This window comes from Mchenga conophoros, linkage group LG8 (genome assembly GCF_057382185.1).
Source record: "Mchenga conophoros isolate Kocher_MC1m ecotype Shallow Benthic linkage group LG8, M_conophoros_male_GT1.1, whole genome shotgun sequence".
In the NCBI taxonomy this organism is placed as follows: domain Eukaryota; kingdom Metazoa; phylum Chordata; class Actinopteri; order Cichliformes; family Cichlidae; genus Mchenga; species Mchenga conophoros.
This window is the reverse complement of record NC_140533.1, coordinates 10,600,866-10,626,986: the sequence shown is the minus strand read 5'-3', so window position 1 is coordinate 10,626,986 and position 26,121 is coordinate 10,600,866. Positions and strand designations below refer to the sequence as shown.

General features: G+C 41.3%; 1 protein-coding gene across 1 annotated transcript; it reads right to left on the bottom strand.

Annotated features, from left to right (window-relative positions):
- Positions 1-1,549: 1,549 nt before the first annotated feature.
- Positions 1,550-24,883, bottom strand: tex2l (testis expressed 2, like). Its single transcript, XM_085284002.1, has 12 exons — positions 24,755-24,883; positions 15,157-16,589; positions 11,917-12,117; positions 11,410-11,737; positions 9,434-9,669; positions 9,207-9,356; positions 9,007-9,106; positions 8,310-8,445; positions 4,353-4,490; positions 3,798-4,007; positions 2,152-2,272; positions 1,550-2,067 (listed from the first exon to the last, which is right to left on the bottom strand). The coding sequence occupies exons 2-12, from the start codon at positions 16,546-16,548 to the stop codon at positions 1,909-1,911; spliced, it is 3,171 nt and encodes a 1,056-aa protein (XP_085140128.1). The 5' UTR covers positions 16,549-16,589; positions 24,755-24,883; the 3' UTR covers positions 1,550-1,908.
- Positions 24,884-26,121: the final 1,238 nt, after the last annotated feature.

The following is a 26,121-nucleotide window of genomic DNA, read 5'->3' as shown; positions in this document are numbered from 1 at the left end:
AGTAGGCGGTAGGGTAAAATGTCTTGCCCAAGGACACAACGACCAGGACAGACAGACAGAATCAATTGTGAGCGCTCGTGTCGCCTCAGATGGATAAATAGAAATAAGTCAGTAGGTAGATGCCTGACCTTACTTGTATTATCCACATGTCTTGATGCATGGAAAGGCACCTAAAGAAAGCTCCAGCCGATCCAGGAGAGAAGGACAACCGCTGCCCAAGCGAAAACCTGTAGTGATCCCATATGTGTCAGGAGTATCGGAACAGTTGAGACGCATTTTTTCGAAACACCTTCACAATTTTGTCATTTTATTTCAACACTATTCAATAACTTTTACCCCAGCACTACTTGGTCACTTAAATACTACATAATGTTCAAAGTCTAGAGTCTGGTTACCATAACAATTGAATGGATCTACAATAGCTACCATCCTCCTAACCTTATTCTGGTGCAGGGAAATAACCCTGAAGTGATAGGTTACAAGGCAGGACAACTCACAAGTCTATCACAAACCACCATTTGCACTTACATTCACAGGTAATTTAGAATCACCAATTAACCTAACTCTAACAACTGCTTGACTTTTAACTGTGGGAAGAAACCAGAATACCCAGAGAGAACCCAGTGCAAACTAGCCAGATTGTGGATTTGAACCCAGGACCTTCTTACCATGCCACCAATCCAGACTTAACGAAAGCTATGATTTCAAGGCTTGATGCAGAATTCTTTTGTACATTTTTGCCCTTGACAGGTTAAACCACAATAAATAGCAATAGCATACATGTCGTGTGTGTGTAGTTGTCTGCCTCTTATAACTCCAGTGATTTTCCTGCAGTTTGACATCTCGTGCGATCTTGTGAATTTCATGAGTTCAGCAACTAACCACTCTTACTAGATTGTATCATGTCATCTCAACAAGAACAAATTAAGTTGTTGAATTTCGTACAGATTCTTCATGATTTAATTACATTCATAGAAACATGAAATTATTGTGTTTAAATTACAAGTTAGACTTTTTTAATGCAATAACCACCCAATTTACTTAGAGGCGGTTGCTCGATTTGACTGAGATGGATGCCTTCCTGAAACCACGATCCAAAGCGTGCGAGACTGAAATCCCGTGCGGTGTCGCAGTAAATTATTGACTTACTTCACTCGAACATGATATGAACAATTTAATCTAGCCTCTCTGCATATCATGTAGTTTCTACACTATATAGTTACACTTAACTTTAAAGCATGAGGCACTTATGTTAAATACACGCAAGATGCTTACGTAAATCCAAGAGTTGGCCAATCCCTTTTTTTCAGTGCAGAGCGACGTTTCGCTGTACAGGAGAAGGACCGTCTGTTAAATCATATATCACTAGAAAAAATGTCAGCTTCCTTTAAGCAGCAAACGACTGAATTCAACAAAAAATGGTTGGTTATAAATTAACACATTTCTATTATTTATAACTAACCACCCCTAATGCTAGGGACTGTTGATGTTCCTATGGTTCATTACACACACACACACACATTTTGTGTATTGTAGTAAGATGAGATGCTTTCAGTATTTTCCAACTTTATTTAATAATGACCATCATCTTATTATCCAAAGGGACATTGTAAACATCAGATAATTAAATAAATAAATAAATATATCTTCTATGGATCATTCACATGTAAACAGTTGCAAGTTGCTCCATAGCATTCATTGTGACAGTTATTCTCCTTTAGATGATACAAGCAGATCTCTAAGTCATGGTCGGTTATCTTAACACGTACAGTGTGAAACGCAATTTATAGAAACTCCTGGTTCAGACATAAACACTAAGGTTAGTGAGTCTGCCTAAGAGCTACTAGCTTCATGTTATGTATCCACTTCACAGGGTCGGCTTTCCATTATTTTATTATCACTGTGGCACTAGTCTGATTCTGCCCCGGCGATCTCAGGTGGGATCCTTTCTATGGATTCTGTGGAGGAGCTTTGGGATTGTTGGGACTCTGAGGCTTGAGTGCTGTCCACGCCGGACTGCATCAGCGGTAAGTAGATGTCATCCATGTTTGGCAGTACTAAAACTTTCTGAAGAAGAAAAGCAGGAGTGAGCTAGGAAAACGCATCAGAAACATTTGATGGCAGCACAGAATTCGAATGATTTTTGACTACCTGGAACTCGTCCTGCAGTTTCCTTTCAATCCACTCAGTCACATGGCAGAAAGTCACCTCCCTTTCCCCCAGTTTAGGACGGACATGCAGATCCAGCTTTGGTGGTACACAGAAACTGTACCTGCGGATGACATTCAAATATTCAAATGCATCAAGATGATAACAAGTATGAGAATGTTTCAGGTCTATTTCGATCTCACGTTGTTGGAGCGCTTCAAAACAGCCTCAGTGCTCGAACAGATTTATCGGGCGAATAAACAAATGTTCCTTTGGCAAGCAGTGAAAAGTGAGTCACTCCACAGAGAGTCAGAAACAGATCACACAGCTGATTTGTTTTTGAGAATTTGTTAAGTGCACTTATGGCATGCAGCATAACCACGTCTTTTAAATCTCACAGTGTTTTTTTCCTTGAATATATGTAAACTTATACTGTGTTATATCTTAAGAAAATCAATTAATCAGGACGTCCTGAAGTAAAATCAGATGTTTTGTTCATGTTCTCCATATTTTTTTTCTCCGCATTTTATGTTTTTCTTAACTTTTGCATTAGTTCCAATCTAAAGCTTATCAATCTTAAGCTCAACTTGTTTGTCACCTCTTCATTCTGTCAATTTTTAAAGATGCAAAATATAGAAAATCTTACTCTAGAAGGTGTCACCATTTTTTTTTAAAGACAAACCCAAGTAGCGATTGGTGGCACTTCCATTAGCTTTATTTTTTTTTATATCAAAAAAGGGTTAACAGTCACTGGTCATTTTATTACACCTTAAACTGCCTTGCTTCTTCATGACACACAGATTCAGCAAGGTGTTGGAAATGTTTCTCTGAGATTTGTATCCATTTTGACACGATAGCATCACATAGTTAATGCAGATTTGCCAAAGTTGCTTTGTGACATGGACGCAATCGCCAGAAGACGACTACACTGTGGTCACAAAGCGATGGACATGAACAGCAACAATGTTTTGTCATTTAAACAATGCTCACTTGATACTAAGGAGCCCAAAGTGTGCCAAATAATCTCTGCCTCAGTATTACACCAGCAGCAGCACCTGAACTGTTGATATAAGGCAGGATGGATCCATGCTATGATGCTGTTTACACAAAGTTTTCACTCTACCGTCTAAATGTTGCAGCAGAAATCAGGACACATCACACCTGGCTGTGTTTTCCAGTTTTCTGTTGTCCAATTTTGGTGAGCTGGTGTGAAGATCAAGGTATAATAAATGAAGTGACCAGTGAGTGTAATTACGCCTTTGATGCCGTTTCATGTTCGCTTGATTCATTGTTAATATTTGGATGCTTTAAACTGTTTTCAAACTATTAATCACAACACATGCATACGCAATTGTATGTTTTTCGCTATTTAAACACGTGCACTCATAATGGTCCAAAGCCTCCAAAGCCCTATCAGCACATACATGTTTATCTGAATTGCTCAATCCTCTTTAATCTTTAATGTGGTTATTGAATAAGCTATAGCGACTGATCTTCTTACTGGGCCTGAACACTTTGATCCAACATGGTTTTGAAGGGCTTCTGAATTAGTCTACATGTTTATATGCAGAAAGAAATAATCTGGATCAACACTGAAGGGCTGCTTGTGCCTCGTTCCAGCTCTAAGGCAGCGGCGTGTCTTTTCGTACCATATCCTGTCTGTAGGGGGCGGCGGGATGTTGACAACCAGAGTCCCTGACAATTCTTGAACCTCGACAGTGAGCAGCAGGGGCGTGTTGGACATCTCCTCGAACTTCTTCTTAATGAACTCGTTTTCTGTTGCCTTCTGGAAGTACTTGGATTTGGCGATTTTGTCCACAAATCTCAAAATCTTCCTTCCAGTCTTGCCACCCCCTGTCCTGTTAGAGAGGATTAGAGGAGACGAAACGACAGCGTTTGTGTGATCCTCCGAGTCAGAATTTTGAGGAGACGAGAGCCTCGAAATGTTAATGAGAGCAGCAGCCATCTGGGGTGTGATGTCAGCACGGTTTAAAAAAAGAGCATTTGCAAGATAGCAGGGTGGAAGTAACACTTTCTTTCACACTTCTTACTGAAACGTTCCTTTTAGAAGCCGTTATTGCTGATCATTCCACAAAAGTAATATAATGTCATTGCTGCAACTTTTTTTTTAGCTCTTACTAAGCATGATGCAAAAGTAGGATATATTTTCCATGAATGGATGACATGAATCATTCAAAATGTACCCTTCTGTAGCTGGTGGGCATCCCTTCTCCCCCACCGGACCCTGAGGCTCAGAGAGAAGCGGCTCCTCCTCGTCAGATGAACCAGCGCTGGAGGACTCCTCATCACTGTCGGCCAACACACTGAGGATCGGCCTGCAGCTGGGAGGATAAACAGGCAGGCAAGTTAGGTACTGACACAGGCATAATACAAGTATTCAAAAAACATTTCTGAGGCAATTCAGTGCTTGAAACACTCACTTATATCACCATGGATACAATCTCAAGTGTTAAAACATTGAGACATTAGATTTAGAATTAAATGCTTGGGACAATGGGACGATAGAATTAAATGATGTGATCTCATAGACCTGAATTTAATCAAAGCAAAACAGAGAACAAACTTTTTGAACTGAGAAAACATCGCATTTTATTGGCTCATTTTGAATTTGATGGCAGTAAAACATCTCAAAAAATGAGAAAAAAGACCATGTTTACCACTATGTAGCATCACCGCTTTCTTTTTTTTTAACAACAGCCCATAAACATCTGGGAAATGAGGAGGTTTTTATTCTACCATGAAGCCATGCAATATGCGGTTTAGCATTTGTCTTGCAGAAATATGAAATATGCAAGGATGCAGGCTTTTGAACAGAGCACGGATATCAAGCTGGATCCTCCCTCTCCTCTTTAGTCCAGACTATGTGACATCCATGTTTCCCAACAAAACATAGGGTGACCATAGTTCAGGGGGTTGGGAAGCTCATCTGTACCCGGAAGGTTCGATCCCCCAGCTCTCTCTGTCCTGGTCGTTGTGTCCAGGGCAGCTGTGACTACAACTGTGGTTTGCCTGCACCAGTGTGTGAGTGAATGAATAGTGGAATTGTAAAACGCTTTGGGTGCCTAGAAAGCGATATATAAATGCAATCCATTATTGTTATTAAAATAATTTAAAATGTTGATTAATCTGACCACAGAACAGTTTTTCAGTTTGCCTCGATCCAATTAAACTAGGAGCTTCTACCTTTCTACCTTTAAAACCCACCACCAGCCAAATGGCTGGTAGGCTTTTAGCTAGGCTTTAGCTTCAGCCAAGTGGAAGCTAAATTGGCTAGTCATTCATATGTAAATTAGGTTGTTAGCTGGGAATTCTGGAGGGAGGGGAGTGGGGGTGTGTGGATGAGGGGGTGGGGGAGCTGCTAAAAGCTGTGAACTTCCTTTTGTGTTTCATCTTGATGCATTCTCAATCATCCAGGGAAATAAATCTCCAAAAGTCACCAACTTGGAGTGTTTCAGTTTGCCATCTTAGGGAGAAATCAACACACATGGGTGTAGGTCCTTTGTTGCTGAGATTTATTGATAAAAACAGTACAAAAAACCAACCATTTGTACACATATTTACAAATAATAATAAAAAGTGAGTGAGTACATTTCAACATTTTCAGCAATCACTCACAATCCTGGCACTGCCATGGTATCTGTAGTCTGCATTTACCACATGTGTATCTGTAGCAGTGAACACATCGCACAGTGGCATGATTGTTCTTGCATTTGTGTTTGACCTGACACATGGCTCTTTTTCCAGGACTAGGTGTGAAGCAACTGTTCTTTTCTTGCCTTCTTCTCAGCTACATGAGAGTGAGCCAACTCTCTTGCAAGCTCCACCACATTTACATATGAATGACTAGCCAATCCACTAGTGGATTGAGGAATTTCCCTGCGAATCTTGTTGACTGTGCCGAGGATGGTGGTTTTCAGTCTAAGAAGTTTTTGCGCAAGTGAAAGCGATGTGAAAAAATTGTCCGTGGTAACATTTCTGCCCTTGTCTAGGAATGGTTCCATCAGCCTCATTACTACATTTTCAGAAAGTCTCTCCCCAGTGGGACGATTGGGGTCCTTGCCAAGATATGGGAAGACATTGCAAATGTACTTGGATTTTAGGTCGCAAGCCACCCAAAACTTGATCCCAAACTTGTCAGGTTTACTTGCAATATACTGCAGGAAACAGCACCGAGTCTTTGATGGGAAAAGCTGTTCATCAACGGTGATATGTAGACCAGGGTTGTAGCACGTGATGCAGTTGGTGACCAATGATCCCCACACACTGGAAATTGCAGCGAACTTATCAGTCTTTGCTCGATTTGCTCCATTGTGGCATCAATCAGACCACTGGTATAATGTTGAAATGTACTCACTCACTTTTTATTATTATTTGTAAATATGTGTACAAATGGTTGGTTTTTTGTACTGTTTTTATCAATAAATCTCAGCAACAAAGGACCTACACCCATGTGTGTTGATTTCTCCCTAAGACGGCAAACTGAAACACTCCAAGTTGGTGACTTTTGGAGATTTATTTCCCTGGATGATTGAGAATGCATCAAGATGAAACACAAAAGGAAGTTCACAGCTTTTAGCAGCTCCCCCACCCCCTCATCCACACACCCCCACTCCCCTCCCTCCAGAATTCCCAGCTAACAACCTAATATACATATGAATGACTAGCCAATTTAGCTTCCACTTGGCTGAAGCTAAAGCTTAGCTAAAAGCCATTTGGCTGCTCTCCGGGTTTTAAAGGTAGAAAAAGCCAAATGGCAGTCCGTGGTGATGTAAGTGTTAAAATGACTTTGGTCCAGACTATATAGCAATGTTTCTGGATCATGTTCATATATGACATATTTACTGCACGACAGAGCTTTAACCTACATTTGTGGTTGATATGGTGAACTGTGTTCACAAACAGTGATTTCTGGGAGTGTTTCTGATCCCATGAAGTGAATCGTGACTGTTTTTAATGCAATGCTGCCTGAGGGACAAAGATCACAGCATCCAATACATGCAAACTGAATCCTTTCATGATATTATGTACTGTACAGGATGCGATAGTCAGTCCTTGCAATTTTGTGTTGAGGAACATTGTTTTGATAATTTGTACACACATTTTTTTCCAGACTGGCGAACCTCTGCCTATCTTTACTTTTGAGGATCTGTGCATCTTTAAGATGTTCGTTTTCTATCTAATCGTGTTACTGACCTGTTGCCAGTTACTCTAATTTGTTGCAAAATGTTCCTCCAGCTATTTCTTTTTAGTACCACTTCGTTTCGTTGCCCCCACCCCTGTTTGTGAGGTGTGTTCATGCCAACAAATGAAAAAAGAGCAAATATGTTTCTTAAAATATCCTGTTCTATTCTGATTAAAATGTCGCTTTCTGAGATTTGCGAATCATTCTGTTTCTATGTACACTTCACACAGCGTTCCAACTTTTCCAGAACTGGGGACATACATGTGCAGGAGCCAATTTTGCATCTGCTATTAGTGAACATATCTGCAGCTTTGCTATCTTGACTTTTAGCTTTAGATGCAGCACAAAGACGGCTAATGTGAAGCTTTGCCTGGACTTTAATCCCTGTGGGTTTATGACAAGAAGGTCTAATCATTATAATGTGCGGCTCTGTAGATCAGAAAGCAGAAGGGATCAAGGGAGAGAGATGTGTAGGTGTGTGCGTGCGTGCAATAGAAAGGATTAGAATGAAAAACCCATGTTTACTGTTATTTTTTACATTGCTCGTGCTACTTGGGCAAGGCAACATGATGAAATATGCATTACAGATGATAAAAACACTATTAGCTTTTTTTAAAATAATAATACATGACAGAATTTAAAAATAGGAGGCAGCTCAGTAGGTAAGTCAGGATGTATCTGTCTTTGTGAATTTCACCCCCGCGGTGATTAGTGCATTAGAGATGAGGATGCAATTAATACACTGCTCTGTGGGGGTTACTGGAATATGAAAACAAAGTCAGTAAGGTAGCTAATTAAGGAGATTATCCACAGACATCACTGGCTATTACATTTTAAACAGCATCTTGTTTAAGAAAGTGTGTGATATGTAAGAATATATCTATAGATAGGTAACTCTATAAGATTACAGGGATGCGTCACGTGTCACTGTGCGAATGGACATGTGTGCAGCACTGACCGTGGGCTACCGGTTTCCGTCATACAGTGCACTGTCTCCTGACCGCCATCTTTACCCAGCTTGGACAGGTTGAACTTGGTCTGCAGGGTCATCTGCAGGTTACCAGTGTAAACCAGCTGAAGCTCCACCCACAGGCCTGCAGAGGGCACCCCAAACAGGTCAAAACTAGACCTCCAAAATTAAGACAAATGCTGCTAGAGACAGCCTAATCTGGACACACGCTGCTTAGTAGGCAGATTAAACAGCTTTCATTGAGATTATCGAGGCTTGGAATTAAATTCATAGTAAATTACGAGAGACTATTAATTCTCTTTAGGAGGTGAGTGGGGGGGAAAAGTGGGGGAGGACAGAAAACAGCAAAAGTTGTTGACACACGGTTGCGTAACGGCGAAGGAGGCGGAGAAATCGAAAAAGGGGAAAGTCATGATGTCACACAGCTACATTCATGCTGATAAGCTTAAATTTCCCTCATCGTTAGGAGCAGCCAAACGGCCTGATTTCAAAACACACACACACATGCAAATATGCCCCAAATTGCAGAGTAATGGTTGCCCTGCCCCACAAGATTACGACAGGATAACCGTGTCTGATCTGATGCTGAGGTCATCGCTTGCTGTGTTTGTGTATTTGTGTAAATCTCTTTGCATTTTGTGTTGCCCTTATGTTTTGCGGTGTTTAATCTCCTCTCTGCACTCACCTCTGGGGTTAACCTCTGGTCTGGAGGTAGCGGTGATTTGCGGCATTGAGCTGCCCATATCCAGCTCAGTCAGAGTCAGTTCATTCATAAAGTAAGGCAGCTGTAGAGAATATTGCATGATTTAAAATCACACGGGGGCAAAACTGTGGTGTAATTATGGTTAACCTTTCTGACTCGGCAGCTTTCACTACTGCTCTCACTCTAATTTTGCTGAGTTTCTTCTGAATCTTGTGGGAGACGGCGTCGGCCCAGCGCTTCTCTCGCAGGAAATCCCAGAAGATCCGACCGAGTAGAGCGTTAGCCCAGGCAGTTTGGCTTTTCCCTGGGTACTCTGCTAGATCACAGGTACACTTAAAAAAATAAAGACAAGGAAAACACAAGTTTAGATCAAATTAAAGGCTGTATAGTTTGTAATGGTAAAGCTTACATCTGTGCTGCTGGCTCCAGGACTACAGAGTGGGGTCAGCTCCTCTGTAACCAGGAGACGGGCCATATAACTGGGGTAGTCGAGCACAGAAAGGCCCCTGGTGCTACTGGAGGGCGCTCCGGAGATAATGGGGAATGGGGGTGTGGATGGGGCGTCCTCGTCACTGCTGCCCACTCTGCTGGAGCCTCTGCTGCTCGGGACATTAACCTGTACACTGGTGCGCTGTGTTTGGTCACCTGGGAGAACACAGGATCATTTAATCATAGTTCTGACAAAAAGTAACTCTGATAATTTTTCAGAGCAAAGCGACCCACTTTAAAACCAGAAAATCTCATGCCCAATCATAAATCTTCTCTCTAATTAAAATATAAAATAAAGTGATTTATTTCTTGAAAACTGTATTCAAAAAACATAAACAACACAGACACGGATTTAAATGGCTAATTCTACCCAGTCAATGCGTGGCCGACCTGTCACTGGGACACAAACTTCAAAAAAAGAGCAGAGTAATATCACAAACTAAATATATGTACATATATATGCAACTATACATACGTGTGATACTCTCGGCCGTGTTGCTATAACAACCCCATGCACATTAAGTTCTGGTTCTGGATTATAATGGAAAATGACCAGAACCAAGTTATGTCGAGCTGATTAGGTACTAGCGGAGAAGGGCTATTTGCAACTTGCAAGTTGTCTCATTTTCAGCAAGGGATAACTTGCAAGCTACTTTGGCTAGTTTCACAACATCCACCTTGGAAATCTTGAGTGAGAAATATTGTACTATGGGTTTTAATTTCTGAAAGCTTTTTTTTATAGTGATCATATCATCGCTTATGTTGCAGTTCCTCATTAATCCTCTAATATATTTTCCACATGAACAGGGCAGCTGGAAGTCTGTTTTTGATGGACAGACTTGTAGATGATGGTATCTGAAAGAAAATTCTTTGCAAGCATATATCTTCAGTTTTTGAGGAACAATCTGTTGACCATGTAAACTCCACTGGAACCTGGCTGACCATTAGTTTCTAATCATATCTACAGTATGTAACGGACAGACATAGTTTTCAGGATGTGAAAGTGAAGCTAAAGTGGAAATACCTCATACCTACAATCTTTTTAATGACCAAAAGGGGGCGACTGTACATATAAGACAGCAGCGCTACTGCTTTATCCATGACTTCAATCACTAGTTTGAAGTCAGTATATCAATAATGTTCTCATTTAGAATAAAACATCATTTTGGGTGTAGTATCAACAATTTCTTAGTCGGGTCCACCCTTCCCCCCTAAACCAAAAAAATAGCCAAACTACTCAAGTTGCGCTTTCAAAACTGGAGTTCACAAAAAATAGTGTCTGTCCATCTTTGATATACAGTCTGTGGTTTGAACCCTGAATCATCCTGTGGTGTGGGAGTATTGATGAACACTTTTCCGATATGTTCTTGTATTCTGTGATTCCCGAGTATATAGTAGGTGAGACCACTACGACAAAGCTAGGGGCAGTGTTGCCCCTGTACGACAGTGCATTTATGCTAAGCTATGCTAGTCATCTCCTAGCTTCAGGTTTTTACTAGAACAGTACAGGAGAGACAGCGCTAATAGTATTCTCAGCTCCTCAGACACAGGAATAATCATGCATAATTATTTCAACTATTACTCTATTTGAATTTACTAAAATGACCGTTTAGATTAAAAACCAGCCTTTCCCAAGAGCGCAGCATGACAGATACTTTTAGTGCCGCGGATTTCGGATGAATAAAGCTGCCAGTGGAAGAGGGAAGTGTAACAGAAGCATGATGAAATAACAGATTTGATTTAAGAATATTTGTAGTAAAACCGTTTCAAGTTTCCCCAAAACAAGGCTGGTCTCTGTTTTTTATTGCATGTTCGCTTGAAATGGATTGCCAGAGCACGTAATCCATATTCCACTCATATATTACAGATTCCTAATGCATTAACAATGTGTCATACCCTTTGTGCAGGAGACATATTTGCTCTGTCTGTTTCTCTCCTTTTCCCTTTCTGTGTCCATGGATGCAAACAGGAAATGATGGAACCACTCTTCTTTCTCTCTTCCCGTACGGCCGAAGAGGTAAAGAACGGTGGGAAGCTCATGGTCATATTTGGAGGATCTTGGTTTTGGACTGGCTGATTCGGCTCCGGACTCCGATCCTCGCCTCTCCTCCCGCCTTCCCCCCTCATCCTCCTGAGATTTTGCCCCCCTGGTTAGCTGGATGCAGATGGGATACTTTGGGTTCCACATCCTCTTCTGCGCCAACACAGATGGCAGCAGGAATACCTTTGGGAAAAGCAAGCAGAGTTCAATGGCGTTGAAGCAAAACTGTTAAACGGGGAACGTAAACAGTTTATTTTAATCTTGAGAGTTAATTTCAAAATCAAATATTTCATTTCAGCCAGTGGGGCCTCAGATACAGTAAAACCTTTCACTTAACACTATTACTTAGCGAGTTCTCATACTTTGCTATTTGCCAGCTGATAGCAGCGTGACTTGACAAAGGTGGGCTCGTGGAATCTCTCGTCATACGTGGCCCTGCGGCTGATGTTCGATCGTGGCGTTTCCAGACGGAGACACGATCCCTCCAGGGTGGCAAACACAGAGTGAGTCAGACCTAGATGGCTGGTTTCTGGGTCGTAATCAAATATCTCATTCATCCAGCCCTGAAAAGAAAGAAAGTAAGAGGTGATTTAAAATCAACACTAGGGGTTTTTATGCACATTCAAGTGAGAAGTAAACACTTCATCTCAAATTGTTCCAGCCGTGAAAATCCTGATCTTTGTAATCAGACTGAGATGTGATGTGGAGAGCGAAAAGTAAAGGTGCATTTTAAACGCTTTATTTGTCAGTGAAGGTTTCAGTGAGAGCTGATGTCTCGGGACCAAACTAGGCAAATTATATTCAACTCTCTTGATTTTTAAAGATATGCTTTATCTTATTTCACCTTTACAAATACTCAATGTGCGATTGAAGTGCAGACTTACAGATTCAATTTAAGGCAACAAACAAAAGTACCTCATTAACTGTTTGTGCACTCCACTTTAAAGTTCCAGTCAACTAACTGGTACATTACACACAGTAATTTAATAATTTAAAGCAGAGTCACCCTATGACCTCTGAGACTGCCTCACAAACCTCCCCAGCTTTCACGTTTTAATTGCTTTCAAACTGATACCCAACTGCTAATGGCCAAAAAAGGGAAGTAGCTCAATAGCGAGACAGCAAACATTGTTTTCCACTCTTCTCCATCCCTAGTCTGCCGAGCTTCCTGACAAATTACAGCTTATTCCAGTCTGTATTTCCCACTAATTGCCTCTGGAGCTGACAGTGTCTGGGTGGTGTAGTCCTCCCTGGTTGCCCCGTGTCAAGCTAAGCCAGGAGCAGAACAGCAATTATCACTGCGGCTCCAGCACTTTTCATTATTGACGGTTTTAATTGTGTTCCAGGATCCTCGTGTACGGTAGTAGCACGTCACATTCAGAAGCTTTAATCTGAGAACAAAACAGTCAGACCTGCTGAAGCGACTCGCCAGCATGACATTGTTATTTTGGACCAAGTGAGCAGCAGTGAAGACTAATAACAACTACTTGGCATACTCTGGGTGCTGAAGTTTACTTGGAGGAACTTTTTAACAAGCTTTTTAAAGTGAATTCAGAAATTAGTAAATTTTCATTCGTATAAGAGGTAAACATTTTGAAATAGCCATAATCCCACTGTGACCATACTGAGGTACATGTTTCCATCCATCTGCTTCATGTGAACATTTTAGACAAAACTGAAGTTTGTTTACAGAGTAGGAACATGCCAACATGAAAAAACTTTGTGCACTACAATATGAACCTGTTTCAGCTCTCTGTGCACAGGGGGGTCAAAAATCAGAATTTGTTCTGAGACTATTAATGCCCTATTTTGCAGTAACTCTTGATCCCATCTCCACATAATATTTATACAACAGTATTTGTTCAATTCATTCTTTTGAACACTTATCAAATTCAAGGTCACAGGCAGACAAAACCTGTCAAAGCTGGATAGAAATGACTTTACACCCAAGAGAGATTGCCACTCCATCACAGTGTTGACACACAGAGACTCACGTCCACACTAATACATTTTCGTTTTAAACCGCATCTTTTTCTCTCCGTTTTGGCCTGAGACGGCGTTTTTGGTCAAGGAAAACAGAGTATTTTGAAAACACTCTCCAAAGCGGATCCATTTGAAAACTCAGTTTTTGCGTCGCAGTGTGGACAGCGAACTCGGAGTCTTTTCGTAAATTAGACATTTTAGTCATGTGATGCAGTCATGTGACCAATTAAACTAAGATAGCGGAGGGCATTAGACAGCAGTTGTTTTGTTTGCTCTCAATTTTGACAGCCCTATTAAAGATTAATATCAGTCTGAACATGCTCCACATAGCTTTTCTTCAAATTCTTTAATTCTCACTCACTTTTGCAACTTTGTACTTTGGTTACTCGCAGCAACAACTCCACCTCATTGTGAGTCCATTTAAAAAACTTTTCCTCGACATTTTGCCGCAAAGTTTCAAAGAGCCAAAAAGTAAATAAATGGCAGACAGAAATGACGCAGGTCGAATCGTCTGGCATTTCACGCATGCGCAGTACTGGAACGTAAGCGTTTTCGGCCGTTTCAATGTGGACACACAACTCTGTGAAAATGAATGAAAACGATAGTGTGGACGCAGAGCGTTTTTAGACGTATACGCCGTTTTCAAATTTATCCGGGCTAGTATAGACGTAGCCCCACAAACTCTCACATTCACACCTATGGCCAATTTAAACCTCTGAGATCAAAGTTTTCAGCAGCAGTACCGAACCCTAACCTTAACTCTACCTATGTAATTAGAATAGTTTTTGGGTTGCTTTTAAAAAAAATCTGTGTCTTGACAGTTAAGGAACAAACAAAGAAAATGACCATCCTGACACAAATTAAAAACTACTTCCCTTTTAAAAAAAACGTTTGACTATCTCAAAAACAGAGTTAGGTTAAGTTGAGAGTCAGAACTAGAGTTATTACCTACAGTAACTTATAATTCAGAGAGTTAAAATCTCCAGTCGATGTAACATGCATATCTGAGCCTGAAAAATAACCCATACCAGGGAAGGTGGGACAGACAGAAAGGCCGCAGATGACTAAGAGCTTCAATCCAAGAACTTTCTTGCTAATAAGTGCAGAAAATGGAAAAGCCAATGTACAGTATATATACATTTGCTTTTGCCAGTTTTCAAACATTTGGTGGAAAATTGTTCAGCTTAACAGCCTCTGAATCAAAATAGAGCCAGTTGAGCTCATAGTATAAAGACTATAAACAGGTGCAATGTGGGGTATATGTAAAGATCACTGATTGATGAACAAAAATGTAAAATAAATCCTCAAAATTTTCATCCAGGACTACTTAGTTCTCCCTTTTGCCAGCCTTTTTCTAACACTTCAACTGGCTGTCGGGTCTAGTCTCATTTTTAACCCCGTTCCCTGTGAGTTGGAGAATGAGGAAAACAAAGAAATTCAATTCTGTATCTGTTGAGCATTATGGCACCTTCAAGTGCGTTATGGCACCTTCAAGTGCCATAACGCACTTGATTCCCAGGCATTTTTATGACAAACTAAAAATGTGTGAGTACTGGAGCTGAACAGAGGTGTCTGAAAATAAAAGTGACATTTTCATCGTTGATGACTCATCCATTTACCTTGAGTGTGTCAGGCTCAGTGCTTACAATGCCACCTGTCAGAATCCCTTCTCCCAACAGCGTCTGTGGCAGTCTATAGGTATGGACTGAGTTGCTAGACCTGGAGGAACCCATCCGAATGAGCCAAAGCCCTAGCAAGAAGCCCAGTGCTAATCCCAGAGCCAGGCCAGAGAAGTATGGACTGAGAGGTAGGATAAAGTAGCCGTATGAAAGCACTGCCACACAAAATAAATTCATTCGTGGCAGAGGGTGAGGGGGCTGTGGAACGGGAGATGTCGTGGGTGCTGTTAGAGCCTGAGAACCAGGCAACCTCCTCGCCTGCTTATGAGTTTCGATGGCAAACACTTGCATCATATCACCATCTGTACATATTTCCAGCTCCTCATCCCTGTGTTGCTGCACGTGGTGATGCACCGGGCAGGGGCAGTGCTGAGTTCTCCCGAGATGTCTTACAGAAGGCCACTCAAAGACAGAAAAAACATCAGCATCTGTTTTCCTGGCGCTTCTCACAGGAGACTCGGACAGAACAGTGTCTGTGCTACTTTCCCGCCCCAAACCTCTGGAGCTGATCTGGTGAGTTCCCTGGTTCTTACACTGGTGTTTGGGGCTGCCTGAGCTTTCTTCCCTCCTGATCTTACTGAACATGCTGCTCAAAGGTTCGTGCACAACCTCAGTGAGCTTCCTCTTGGTGTCCTCCAGTTCCATTTTGAAGAAACCACCTTTCAGGCTGTCTCCGCTTGGGGAAAGCGAACTAGGAGATGGGGGAGCAGTCCGAGAGTCCCCATTGCTGCGGGTTTTCGGTTGTGTCAGCTGCTTCCACAGGTGGAGGTTAAGTCGGGAGTCTGATTTGGACTGCGACACCTCGGGCTCTGAGCGGGAAAGCTCTGTGGAGATTGACTTGACGAGGCTGAGAAAAGGTCTGGGTTTGAGGGTGGAGCTCTCTTTCAGATCCAGCTCTGTGGACAGAGACTTGCCCAGGCTCGCTAAGGGTCGGTGGGTGGGTGAGGGCGGGCCAGGCAAGAGGAAGCTTGGGCCCAGAGAACCAGAACAGTTCCCCAGGGAACCTGGCGTTGAGGGAGACAGAGGGACATGGAACTCTTCGGACTTCACCCCTCTGTCATCCTCGACAGAAAAATGTTTCTCCTTTGAGAGCGATATAGCAGGGTAGTCCTCATCATGCTCAAGGGAGAAGATGAACTCACTCTCATCCAGGCTGTCCCACTCTCCTTCAGTCCCTGTTAGCTGGATCACAATCCCTCGGGGGAGATGCCTCTTTGTCCCGAGGGAGGTGGCACCCACTGAGGAGAGACCGTGGGGTTCCTCGGGAGATCTGCCACCTGCTCCACCTTTGTCCTCGCTTCCTCTCTCTCCATTTTTACCACCTTCTGCCATTTCTTGACTTTACATTTCCAGGCCGAGGCACTTATGTGTCACTGAAAAAGAATAAAAAAAGACACGGTCAGCTACATCACTAAGCCTCAAGGGCAGAACAAATGAAAGCAGTCAGGGTCTGAGCTGTAGAGAATGAGGAAGGGCATCTTTTCTGTGCTAGTGCGTAATTTCCAAAGAAACTGCTTACTGATGCCAACTGCGCATTAATGTGTGAATGCCGCTTAGTTGAGCTCTGAAGAGCTGTGGAAACCTACATTAATCTGAAGACCAGTGAGCCTGAATCACAGCCAAGTAAGCATGTCTCCCATAGCTGTCGCTCCACATACTGAAGGTTTTTTAGAAGCATGCAAAAATAGACAAGACAGACTTTCTTCCCCAAATGTTGCACAAACTAGGGCAACTCAGGCTTGGATCTATATGCTTTTTGGCCCTGATATGAATGCATTTATGGAAACAGAAAAATCTGTGCATGATAGTAAAAAAAGGGGTAATTTAAATATGGTAAGATCCCTTTAAAGCAGAAACAAACATAAAAAAGCTCCACTCATTCTGTGAAGCAGTATTCAGAATGTAATCTCTCTCCAGCGTCACCCTCCAAAGAGCCTACTGTCAGCCACTGAAACTGAGCCACAACGCTCCCTGTGATGTCTTCTCAAGCTGCTTTGAAAGTTACTTATGCAACCCTGAGATGAATAGTGAGGGGGGATGTTTTCTGTCGTTCACCCCCCACCTCCATCCCCGCATATGGCCTTTGTGTGTCGCAACAGCATTGCGCTTTTTCACATAACACGGCCACCACCAACAAACTTGTAAAATGATACAAGTAAAAACCAACATTGGAGAGACGCATTAGATCAGCTCTGATTTAGTGAATGAAAAAAGCAGTTCTGTGTCCCAAAACACAAGTTGGAAACCAGCATAAAGGCCCAGTGGGAGCCCTTTTATTTGCAGTCTCTTGAGGTCAAGTGCCCTGCAAGTTGAACCCTACCTCTTACTGTTCAGATTTACGTAACTGTATTAGGGCACTGTGTGGCACAGTTTCACCCACTTCCCCAGCAGCTGGTGGATTCTGACTAATCTGCTCTTGCCCAAAATGGACGGAGGGGAGATAAACTAACACACACAGATGTGTTGAGGCGGCTTTACTCCTTCCTCACAACCTTTAACGGGATGGAAAGAGGGACCAGAAGCTGCAAGGTGCTAAATGCACTCACACATTAAACAACTGTTAAGCTAATAATGTTTTGTCCAAGCTGACTGTTGTCTTATCATCATGTGAGTTAGGAAACTGCTGTGGACTCCAGATGCTGCTGTAGTTCTAATCCAGATGTTTTTATAACAATCACGGCAGCTATAAGTCGGCTTTATGCATAAACGCATATAAGATTATTGTATTGGTCAAATAGCATAACACAAAATCCACAGTGGAGAGGGCTTTAGGCTAAAACATGTGCAGGTCTTCTATATGTCTCAAATAAGACAGAGAGAAAATAAAACTGTACAGAAATTGCTGTTAAACACCTTAATTATACAGGATTCATGTGGAAGTGTTGCTTCAGTGATTGTCTATAGTTGTTCCTGTCACTTGGGGGGACATGTCTGCTGGTGGGAACCTCATAAGAACTAGAACCAGTCATTACAAGCCAAGATAACCAAGCTTCGCTTGGAAGGTAGCATTAGCCGAGCATTAGCCCATTAGCGAGCTGGCTATTGCTAACTTGGTGCATATACAACAGGCTGCTTATTCACAGAGTGATCAGTTTCCTACATTTTGAAGTACATCTTACACAATGTCCACGCCGTTCTCTAAGGACGTTTGCATAACGTGATTTCATTCGCTGACTGCCATGCTGGAGCATGACAGTTAGCGAATGAAATGAATGTGACTTGACTGGCTGATGTCAGTGCTGGTGCTTCAGAAGTTAAATTTCTCTCAGCTTTCAGCACAAGCATGGACAGGTTAAAAATTGATATAGCTTTTTTGTTGTATACATGTTGTATACATGTTGGAAAAATGATTATTTGTGGGATGGGATCATCAACTTGGTGAATGATATTTTTAAACTTAATCTTTCTAAATCTCCAGCTATATGCGTCCTGGGCCTACTACCTGACGATAACATTCTCTCAAAAAAACAGAGATTGTGGATGCGTCTGGCTTTTATAACTGGTTGCAGGGTAATTCTTAGGCATTGGAAGTCATCCAGCCCCTGTTCTTTCAAGGAATGGACCGAACAAATGTCTAGGATGGCATCATATGAACGGGTTATGTATAGAATGAAGGGAAGAGAAGATATTTTTGAGCAGGTCTGGGGTCCCTTTTTGCGGTACATTGACAATGTCTCTTAGACATTATGATAAATGGTCTCTTAGAGGGATATTTCATGTGTCATTGGTATTTTGGTTGTTGTCTTTTTTTTTTTTTTTTTTTTTTTTTTTTTTTTTTTTGCACCAGGGGGTTTTACCCTTATTCGTTTTTGTTTTTGCTGATGTTTTCCAGGAGGCGGTGTATTATTTTGTTTCTCCTGGGTTTTATTTATTTTATTTATTTATTTATTTATGTAATTTTTTTTTTTTTTTTTTTTTTTTTTTTTTTTTTTGTTTGTTAGTGTGTTGTTTGTTTGCTTGTCTTAGTTTGTTTGTTTGTTTAGAAATGGACAGAGAACTGACAGTATGATTATTGCAGTTGTATATTTATTTATTAATGTTTCTGTCCATCCAAAAATATTAATAAAAAAAAAAAAAAAAAAAAAAAAAAAAATTGATATAGCTTTCAAGTCAGAAAAATGAAGCCAGTGTCGTAAAAAAAGGATTCTAAATGAAGGACCCCAGATGGCGATAGCTGTGGTTAAGGCTGTTCGATATAACGATATATATCGGATGACGATATAAAAACGTCATTTCATTTTGCGCTATCGTTTGTTTCATGGTGTCGCAAAATAAACTGTTTACGGCAATATTTTTTCATCGTTTTGATGGTCACTGTAGCGGCTATATTAATTTCTTAAAGTTCTCTCTTTCTCTTATATTTAATATAACCACACTACGGGCGGACAAGCGCCTGTTTTTAATGGGTTGTCGTTAGCAACAACGACAGTAAAACCATCGCATGTCCGCTTGTTTATTTTCCACATAAACCTTTCACAATAAAGCTCAAGATCCTGTTGAGACTTTTCAAAATAAACGGAATCACTTGAAAGAGGATGCAGCGTATTGATGGATGAGAAGCAAAAAAAGAGCCGCCAGGTGCTAAAAAATAAACCTTAAGACTCAAACGTTAGAACAGGCTTTTCCCCGCAGCACGGCGTGTAATAAATACTCAAAGAAAACAGCGGCCGTTACAACTTATGTCTAAAGATGTATAGTTTCATACATCGGTTAAAACACTCGACTCCAGGTACACGACGCCCAGCTGGAAACACTTCAATTACCCGAGATTCACAGAATTTACAGAAAATATAAAATTTTTTGTGATTTATATCGTTATCGGGACGATAGATGTTTTATATCGGGATATGAGATTTTGGTCATATCGCACAGCCCTAGCTGTGGTTGCAAAAAGACTTCCAGGGCTATTTATAGAAAACAACTTTCTGTCTTGACCTCTAAAGACATTCAGTTGGTCAGTCATTTTTTTCAGTAACTCATTTTGGAAGAAGTTACATGCTCCAATTTGTCACTGTATTGATATATAACTGGGCTCTAGACTAACTTTTTGCCACGGTTGCACTGGTGCACCTAACTTTTTTTCTTAGGCGCACCAGCACAAATGTTAGGTGTAAATGATTAACTAACAATCTTGTGCTTGTGCTTAAAGTGCTTTGGCACTCTTTGGCAATATTTTAGACAATGTTAAATTTAATCATCACATCGGCCTCTCCTGACGACCTGTTTGCTGCTACCTGCTGCTGAAAGGCCGTGGGGAGAGGGGACACTTGGGCAGCGCATTTACCACGACATATAATGTGTTTTCTGGATACACTGTGCTTTTTCAGCATTCAAAGATTGATGGCTCTGTGTCAGAGCACTGCCTATGAATTTCAGACAGATCAGGCCTTAACTTAACAAAAAAGTTATCAATCGTTCTTTTCAATAGAATCAATAGTTTCTTTTCAGGCAGTGAATTTCGGTTGGAGAGACACAAAACCTGCAGCTCAGAATCTAGCGCAAAAAAGGCGTAAAGACAGCGCAGACCCGACGCATCAGAATCAGTGAGCTGTCGGCTTTCAGCCCCAACGGCGTGTCAGTCTACGTGCCGTCAGGTGAGAAAGCTGAGAAAGAGAAAGCTGATTTTGATGCGTCGGGTCCGCTCTGTGTGTCTTTGTGCGGAATCCGTGTACCTGCTCTCATTTACTGTTTGGTGGTTGTTGAAATAGTTTTGTGAGCTTTAACCTGAGATTCTGGGGTTCCTGGCAAAATACATTTATATTTAAAAGTCGATTCAGGATTTAATGAATCGATATCGCTTTATTCAAGCTCACCTCTCTAAATCCACCTGCACTTTCAACTGGACCACGGCCAATCAGAGAGGTCCCGCCCCTGACTATCTCTGATTGGTTTAGACCACGATAGGGGCATAATGTGTGTCTGCTGTTGACCACACAGAGACTTTCAGAATTGCAGAGACTTTTTTTTTGTTACTCGAACAGTTGGTCGCACCGGTGCGACCTAAGATTGTTTTTTAGTCGCATCATTGAAAAATTTGGTCACATTTGCGACCAAATTGGTTGCACTCTAGAGCCCCGTATAACAAAATTTAGAGCCAAAATGAGCCAAATGTCTTTTTATGACATTTGTATAAAAGATATATTTGGGCGTTTGGATAAAAGCTTTTCTTCAGTCTAGAGGGAGGATGTGTAATGCCTTCCAGAGGGCAACCATGTAAGAAAATGAGAAGCATCGTTGATGATGTCTTTGACCTAATGTACATATGCTCAACTGAAAATAGCTGAGTGTTGATGGCCATCTGTGCTGATTTATTCAATTTCAATTCAATTCAATTTTATTTATATAATGCCAAATCACAACAAAAGTCGCCTCAAGGCACTTCATAGATATTATGATCATAGATTTATTAACTCTCTCAAAAGCCTTTTTGTTTGTATGCCTGCTGCGCTGATGCTAACAACTGTTTTGACAGATTAGCTTTCCTCAGTGTCTCAATTAGTGCCACTTCTGCGCCTTCTTCACCAGACTGGTTGTGTTTATAATTCATGTGAGGTTCTGGAACATGTGTGCTAAAAAAATTAAAGTTGAATAGTCTCCAAACAGTTTCTCCACCTATGTTTAATGGAACAGGTTCCTAGAATAGAACAGAATAGAATTCAACTTTATTGTCATTGCACATGTCATAAGTACAAGGCAATGAAATGCAGTTTGCATCCATCCAGAAAGCGCTTTAGTAATAATATAGGTATATTACAAGATATGGATCTATTATAGGTATGTTACAATGTACGTGGTGTGAAGCTATGTTATGAATATGCTATAACTATAAGTATCTATAGGCTGCAGTCAGTGTACAAGCTATGTACAGGCTATGAACAGGATATAAATATGGTTAAAAATATGAGACTATACAGATTGTAGATATACAATTGTAAGTATTAATAAACAGTTGTAAACAGACCAGAACAGAACTATAATTATTGTATTGTACAGAATGATTGTCTATACAGAAATAGTTCTGTATAGGTTCCTATTTCTGTCACCTGAAGCTAGTGATCAGTTCTTTTGCTTTGGAGGTATTGAATGCCAGGTTATTGATGAAGCCCCACTCTGATAGTTTGCAGAGTTCATTCCTGTTGGCAGAATTGTTATCATTATATATTAATCCAATGACATTGGTACCATGTCCAGTCTTGATGACTAAGTTGGTGCTGGGGTGGATGTGCAGTAGTAGGTGTACAGGGAGTAGCAAAGTGGGCTTAGCACACAGCCCCGGAAGAGTGTCAGAGTGGGGAACTCCCAACTCTGTGGTCCATTTGTTAAGAAATCCTTGACCCATCTGCATGCGTGCTCACTGTCACCAGTGTGCTGGGCATGACTGCGACTTTAAAACAGGGCTTCAGAAACCAATGGGCGACATCACAGTACCTATGTCCATGTTTTATATGGCTTATGATCCACATGTACAACTAACTACATGTTTGTTTAACTTACACTACTATCTTACTGTATGTTTACATGCTAACTTGCAAAAAAACAGTTTCTGAGGTTATTCCTTCTGTACCAAAATGCAGACCAACTGATAAATAACAAGTGTGGCTCAGAACTTGATCCCTGATGTGTTTTTGAGAAGAAAATTAGACACAAAGTCTAATGTTTCAGAAACATTTACACAAATATCAAGATCCCTATATGATGTGTTTGTGTGATCTCTGGGGATTCCCCTGACTTTGTCCTTTTTGTCCACTTAGTTAACTGTGCATTTGGAGTATTCATCTGCGGCTGTCAGGGGTTGCTGAGTGGATGTGGAGAAAAGGACTCAAACGCAGGACTCACGGTGAAGATGCAGGGTGTTTATTGTGAGGGACGAATGACGAAAACAGGAGATGGCTGACTGACTGAATAACTGAATGAACGGCTGACTGATCTGAACTTGGAAGGCAAACATGGGGCATAGACAGCAGTGACAACATTAATGACGCGACGCCGACCAGGAGAGAACTGAGGACTTAAATACACCGGCTGAACAATGACTGATAGGTGATGGTAAATGGCCTGTATTTATATAGCGCTTTACTAGTCCCTAAGGACCCCAAAGCGCTTTACACAACCAGTCATCCACCCATTCACACACACATTCACACACTGGTGATGGTAAGCTACATTGTAGCCACAGCCACCCTGGGGCGCACTGACAGAGAACTAGAACATAATGCACACAGAGTAACGTAACACAAAACAGGAAGTGGAACGTACAGAGGATAAACAGTGAACATGAACTGAAAATACTGGTCAACAACCCAGAAACCCTGACAGTGGCAGCCCCGTTGGGCATTGAAAACTGTGTGAAACAAGGGCAAGAAAAAAGTAATAATTTGGTGTCTCAACATTACTACTCCTAAAGCCTTTCATTTGTATTTGTAATTCCAGAAACTCATTTCAGTTTCTTAACCGGCAACATGAAAAGCTCAACCACAAGCTCACTTGTCAAACAATTAGGCCATAACAGATCTTAACATGCAATCCAAGCATTCAAATGACAGGGTGTCTTTCACTCACTTTCTCTGTATGTGAGTGTAGAGGTTTGTGTGTTTGTGTGGCGCGCCAATCAGACACAAACAGTAACAATCTCAGATTAACATTAATGCAGGGCTTTACTGTGAAATCTGACAAATCACAGAGCCGGATTATGGGCTAGACCAACATTTGCTGGAGTGTGTTTCCAAGCTAGCTCATCTCAGCTGACCCAATGTTGATTGTAGTTATTAGTACCAGTGCAATACTTTAGAGTCCCTTAGCTATGAGTCATCTTCCTGGGCTTAAAGTGAAAGCCAGATGATTGACAAATAAAAAATTGCAGGAATCATATCCAGACTGAGGACTTATGGGAGATTCTGCTCTTACATGAACCTGAGATGGAGGCCGGTGGAGACCACAAACAATATAAAGATACCCTGCGATTTTTTTTCTTTTCACATGAAAAGTCGAAGAATGTCAGTCCCTGTTAGATTAAATATTACAAGTAACAACTGACTTCTTGCAGCAGTTTAAAAGCAACTTCAACCTCACTAATAATAAAGTTATGAGTTTGAAAATGACACTCAGGGCTCCTCCCACGACGTTCAAACAATAAATGTAATAAACGATACATCAATCATTCAATCAATAATAAGAACAATCCTTTTTGCACCAACATATGTGATAGGTATGAAAGAAAATATAAAATATTATTGGCTGACTTTACAGCCAAATCCAAGAACAGTTGTCTCATATAAACTATTAAAGCACAGAGTGCAGCTTTGGAACAGCGCATACAGACCGTGTAGCAGTAAAATCTTCACTTTTGCATCCCTCCCTGCATGCACAAGACGAGCGTGAAAGGAAATCACGGCGGGAGAGGTGGAAGTTAAAGAGACGATGGCGAGTGCGCACAATTAGCTAAAAGAGCAGACACGTCTCCTCCGCTTATGATGTTTGGAAAATAAAATAAAATAAAATAAAAGGAAGATAAAAATGTGTTTAGGGGGCGTTTACTTACCCCGGGAAATTGTATGTGTGCGGAAAATAGTTAAACCGGTTCGTTAGTTTTGTCTTCCTCCGGGTTCCTCTCCATTTGTGCGCGAGAGGACTGCGAAATGCGAAAGTGTCGCTCTTCTGTTCGTCTGCCTGCCCCCCCCAATTCTCTTTCTCCCGTCTTCGCACGCGCGCACACCTTCCCTCCGCCCGTTTCCAGATGTGTCACGCGCTGCTGAGAATCACAGCTCAACAGCCTGATTATGAAAAGCGTGGCCGCGCGGCATGGTAATCCAGATTAACCACAGAGTTCTGCGGTCCTAACAGACACTCGCACAAACTCACCCACGCACACACGCACGCTGGCACAGTGTGTGTCTAGTAATCGTCTAATTGTATCCTACACACCACAGGGTGACAGCTGAAGTACACCCTGAGGGTTGAATACCGTTACACAGCCTACTGCATTAAATTCCGTTACTCGTCTTATCGATCAAAAGTACCATAATCAGCAGAACACACTGATACTGGAATGTGCGATTTTTAAAAAGAGTATGTTTAGCTTGAGTGAAATGCCAGAGAAGACTTTTATGCGATGCTAAAAAGGAAAGAATAAATACGGCTCCCTTCTTCTGTGCAGTTTGGCCTACATAAAACACAATATGAGCCCTAGAAATGACAACGTGAGGAATGGGGCAGACTGGCCTGCAGGCTGCAGCTGGGGTAAGAGACAGTAACCCCCATCCATCACTGCCTGGAGGAGGAGACTCAGTGAAGAGCTACAGCCTGTGTACAGTTTGGTCATTTTCATGGTTCTGTTTTACTTTAACTCTGCTCTGTTGGTATTATGGCGTTACACGTTTTGTTTAACTTGTTGGAAGAACACTCTTTTAAGCTTTCTGGTGCAGAGCTTCTTTTCATCACATTATCATATTAACCTTCAGATATTGAATCTCAGATAAAGAACTGAGTCCCTTAAAAAGACAATCGCTGTGGTGGAGTTATGCAATCTCCACCACAGCAGCTGCATAATGGAAATAGTTCATGTAGGCAGTATTCACAGGAAAAAGTAAAGAAAAGTCGTATCTCATAGCATATATCTCTGCCGAGCAACACAAGAATATATAAACGTGCTTTTCATAACATTTGGTTGCACAGGCCACGATGAGCTCGCCGCCACGGTAACCCAAGTGACGTATTTTATTCTCATTAGTTTAAATGCTCATTTCTAACATCTTATTTCTTTTTTTTTTCACAGTTGCATAACTGCTCTAATATGACCTGGTTAAAGAACCAGATAGCTTCACATTATATTCTTTTATTTATACATAATAAGTAAAAAACCGCTCATCACATTCCTCCTTTAAAAAAAAAAAAAGTAATTCTTCTTCA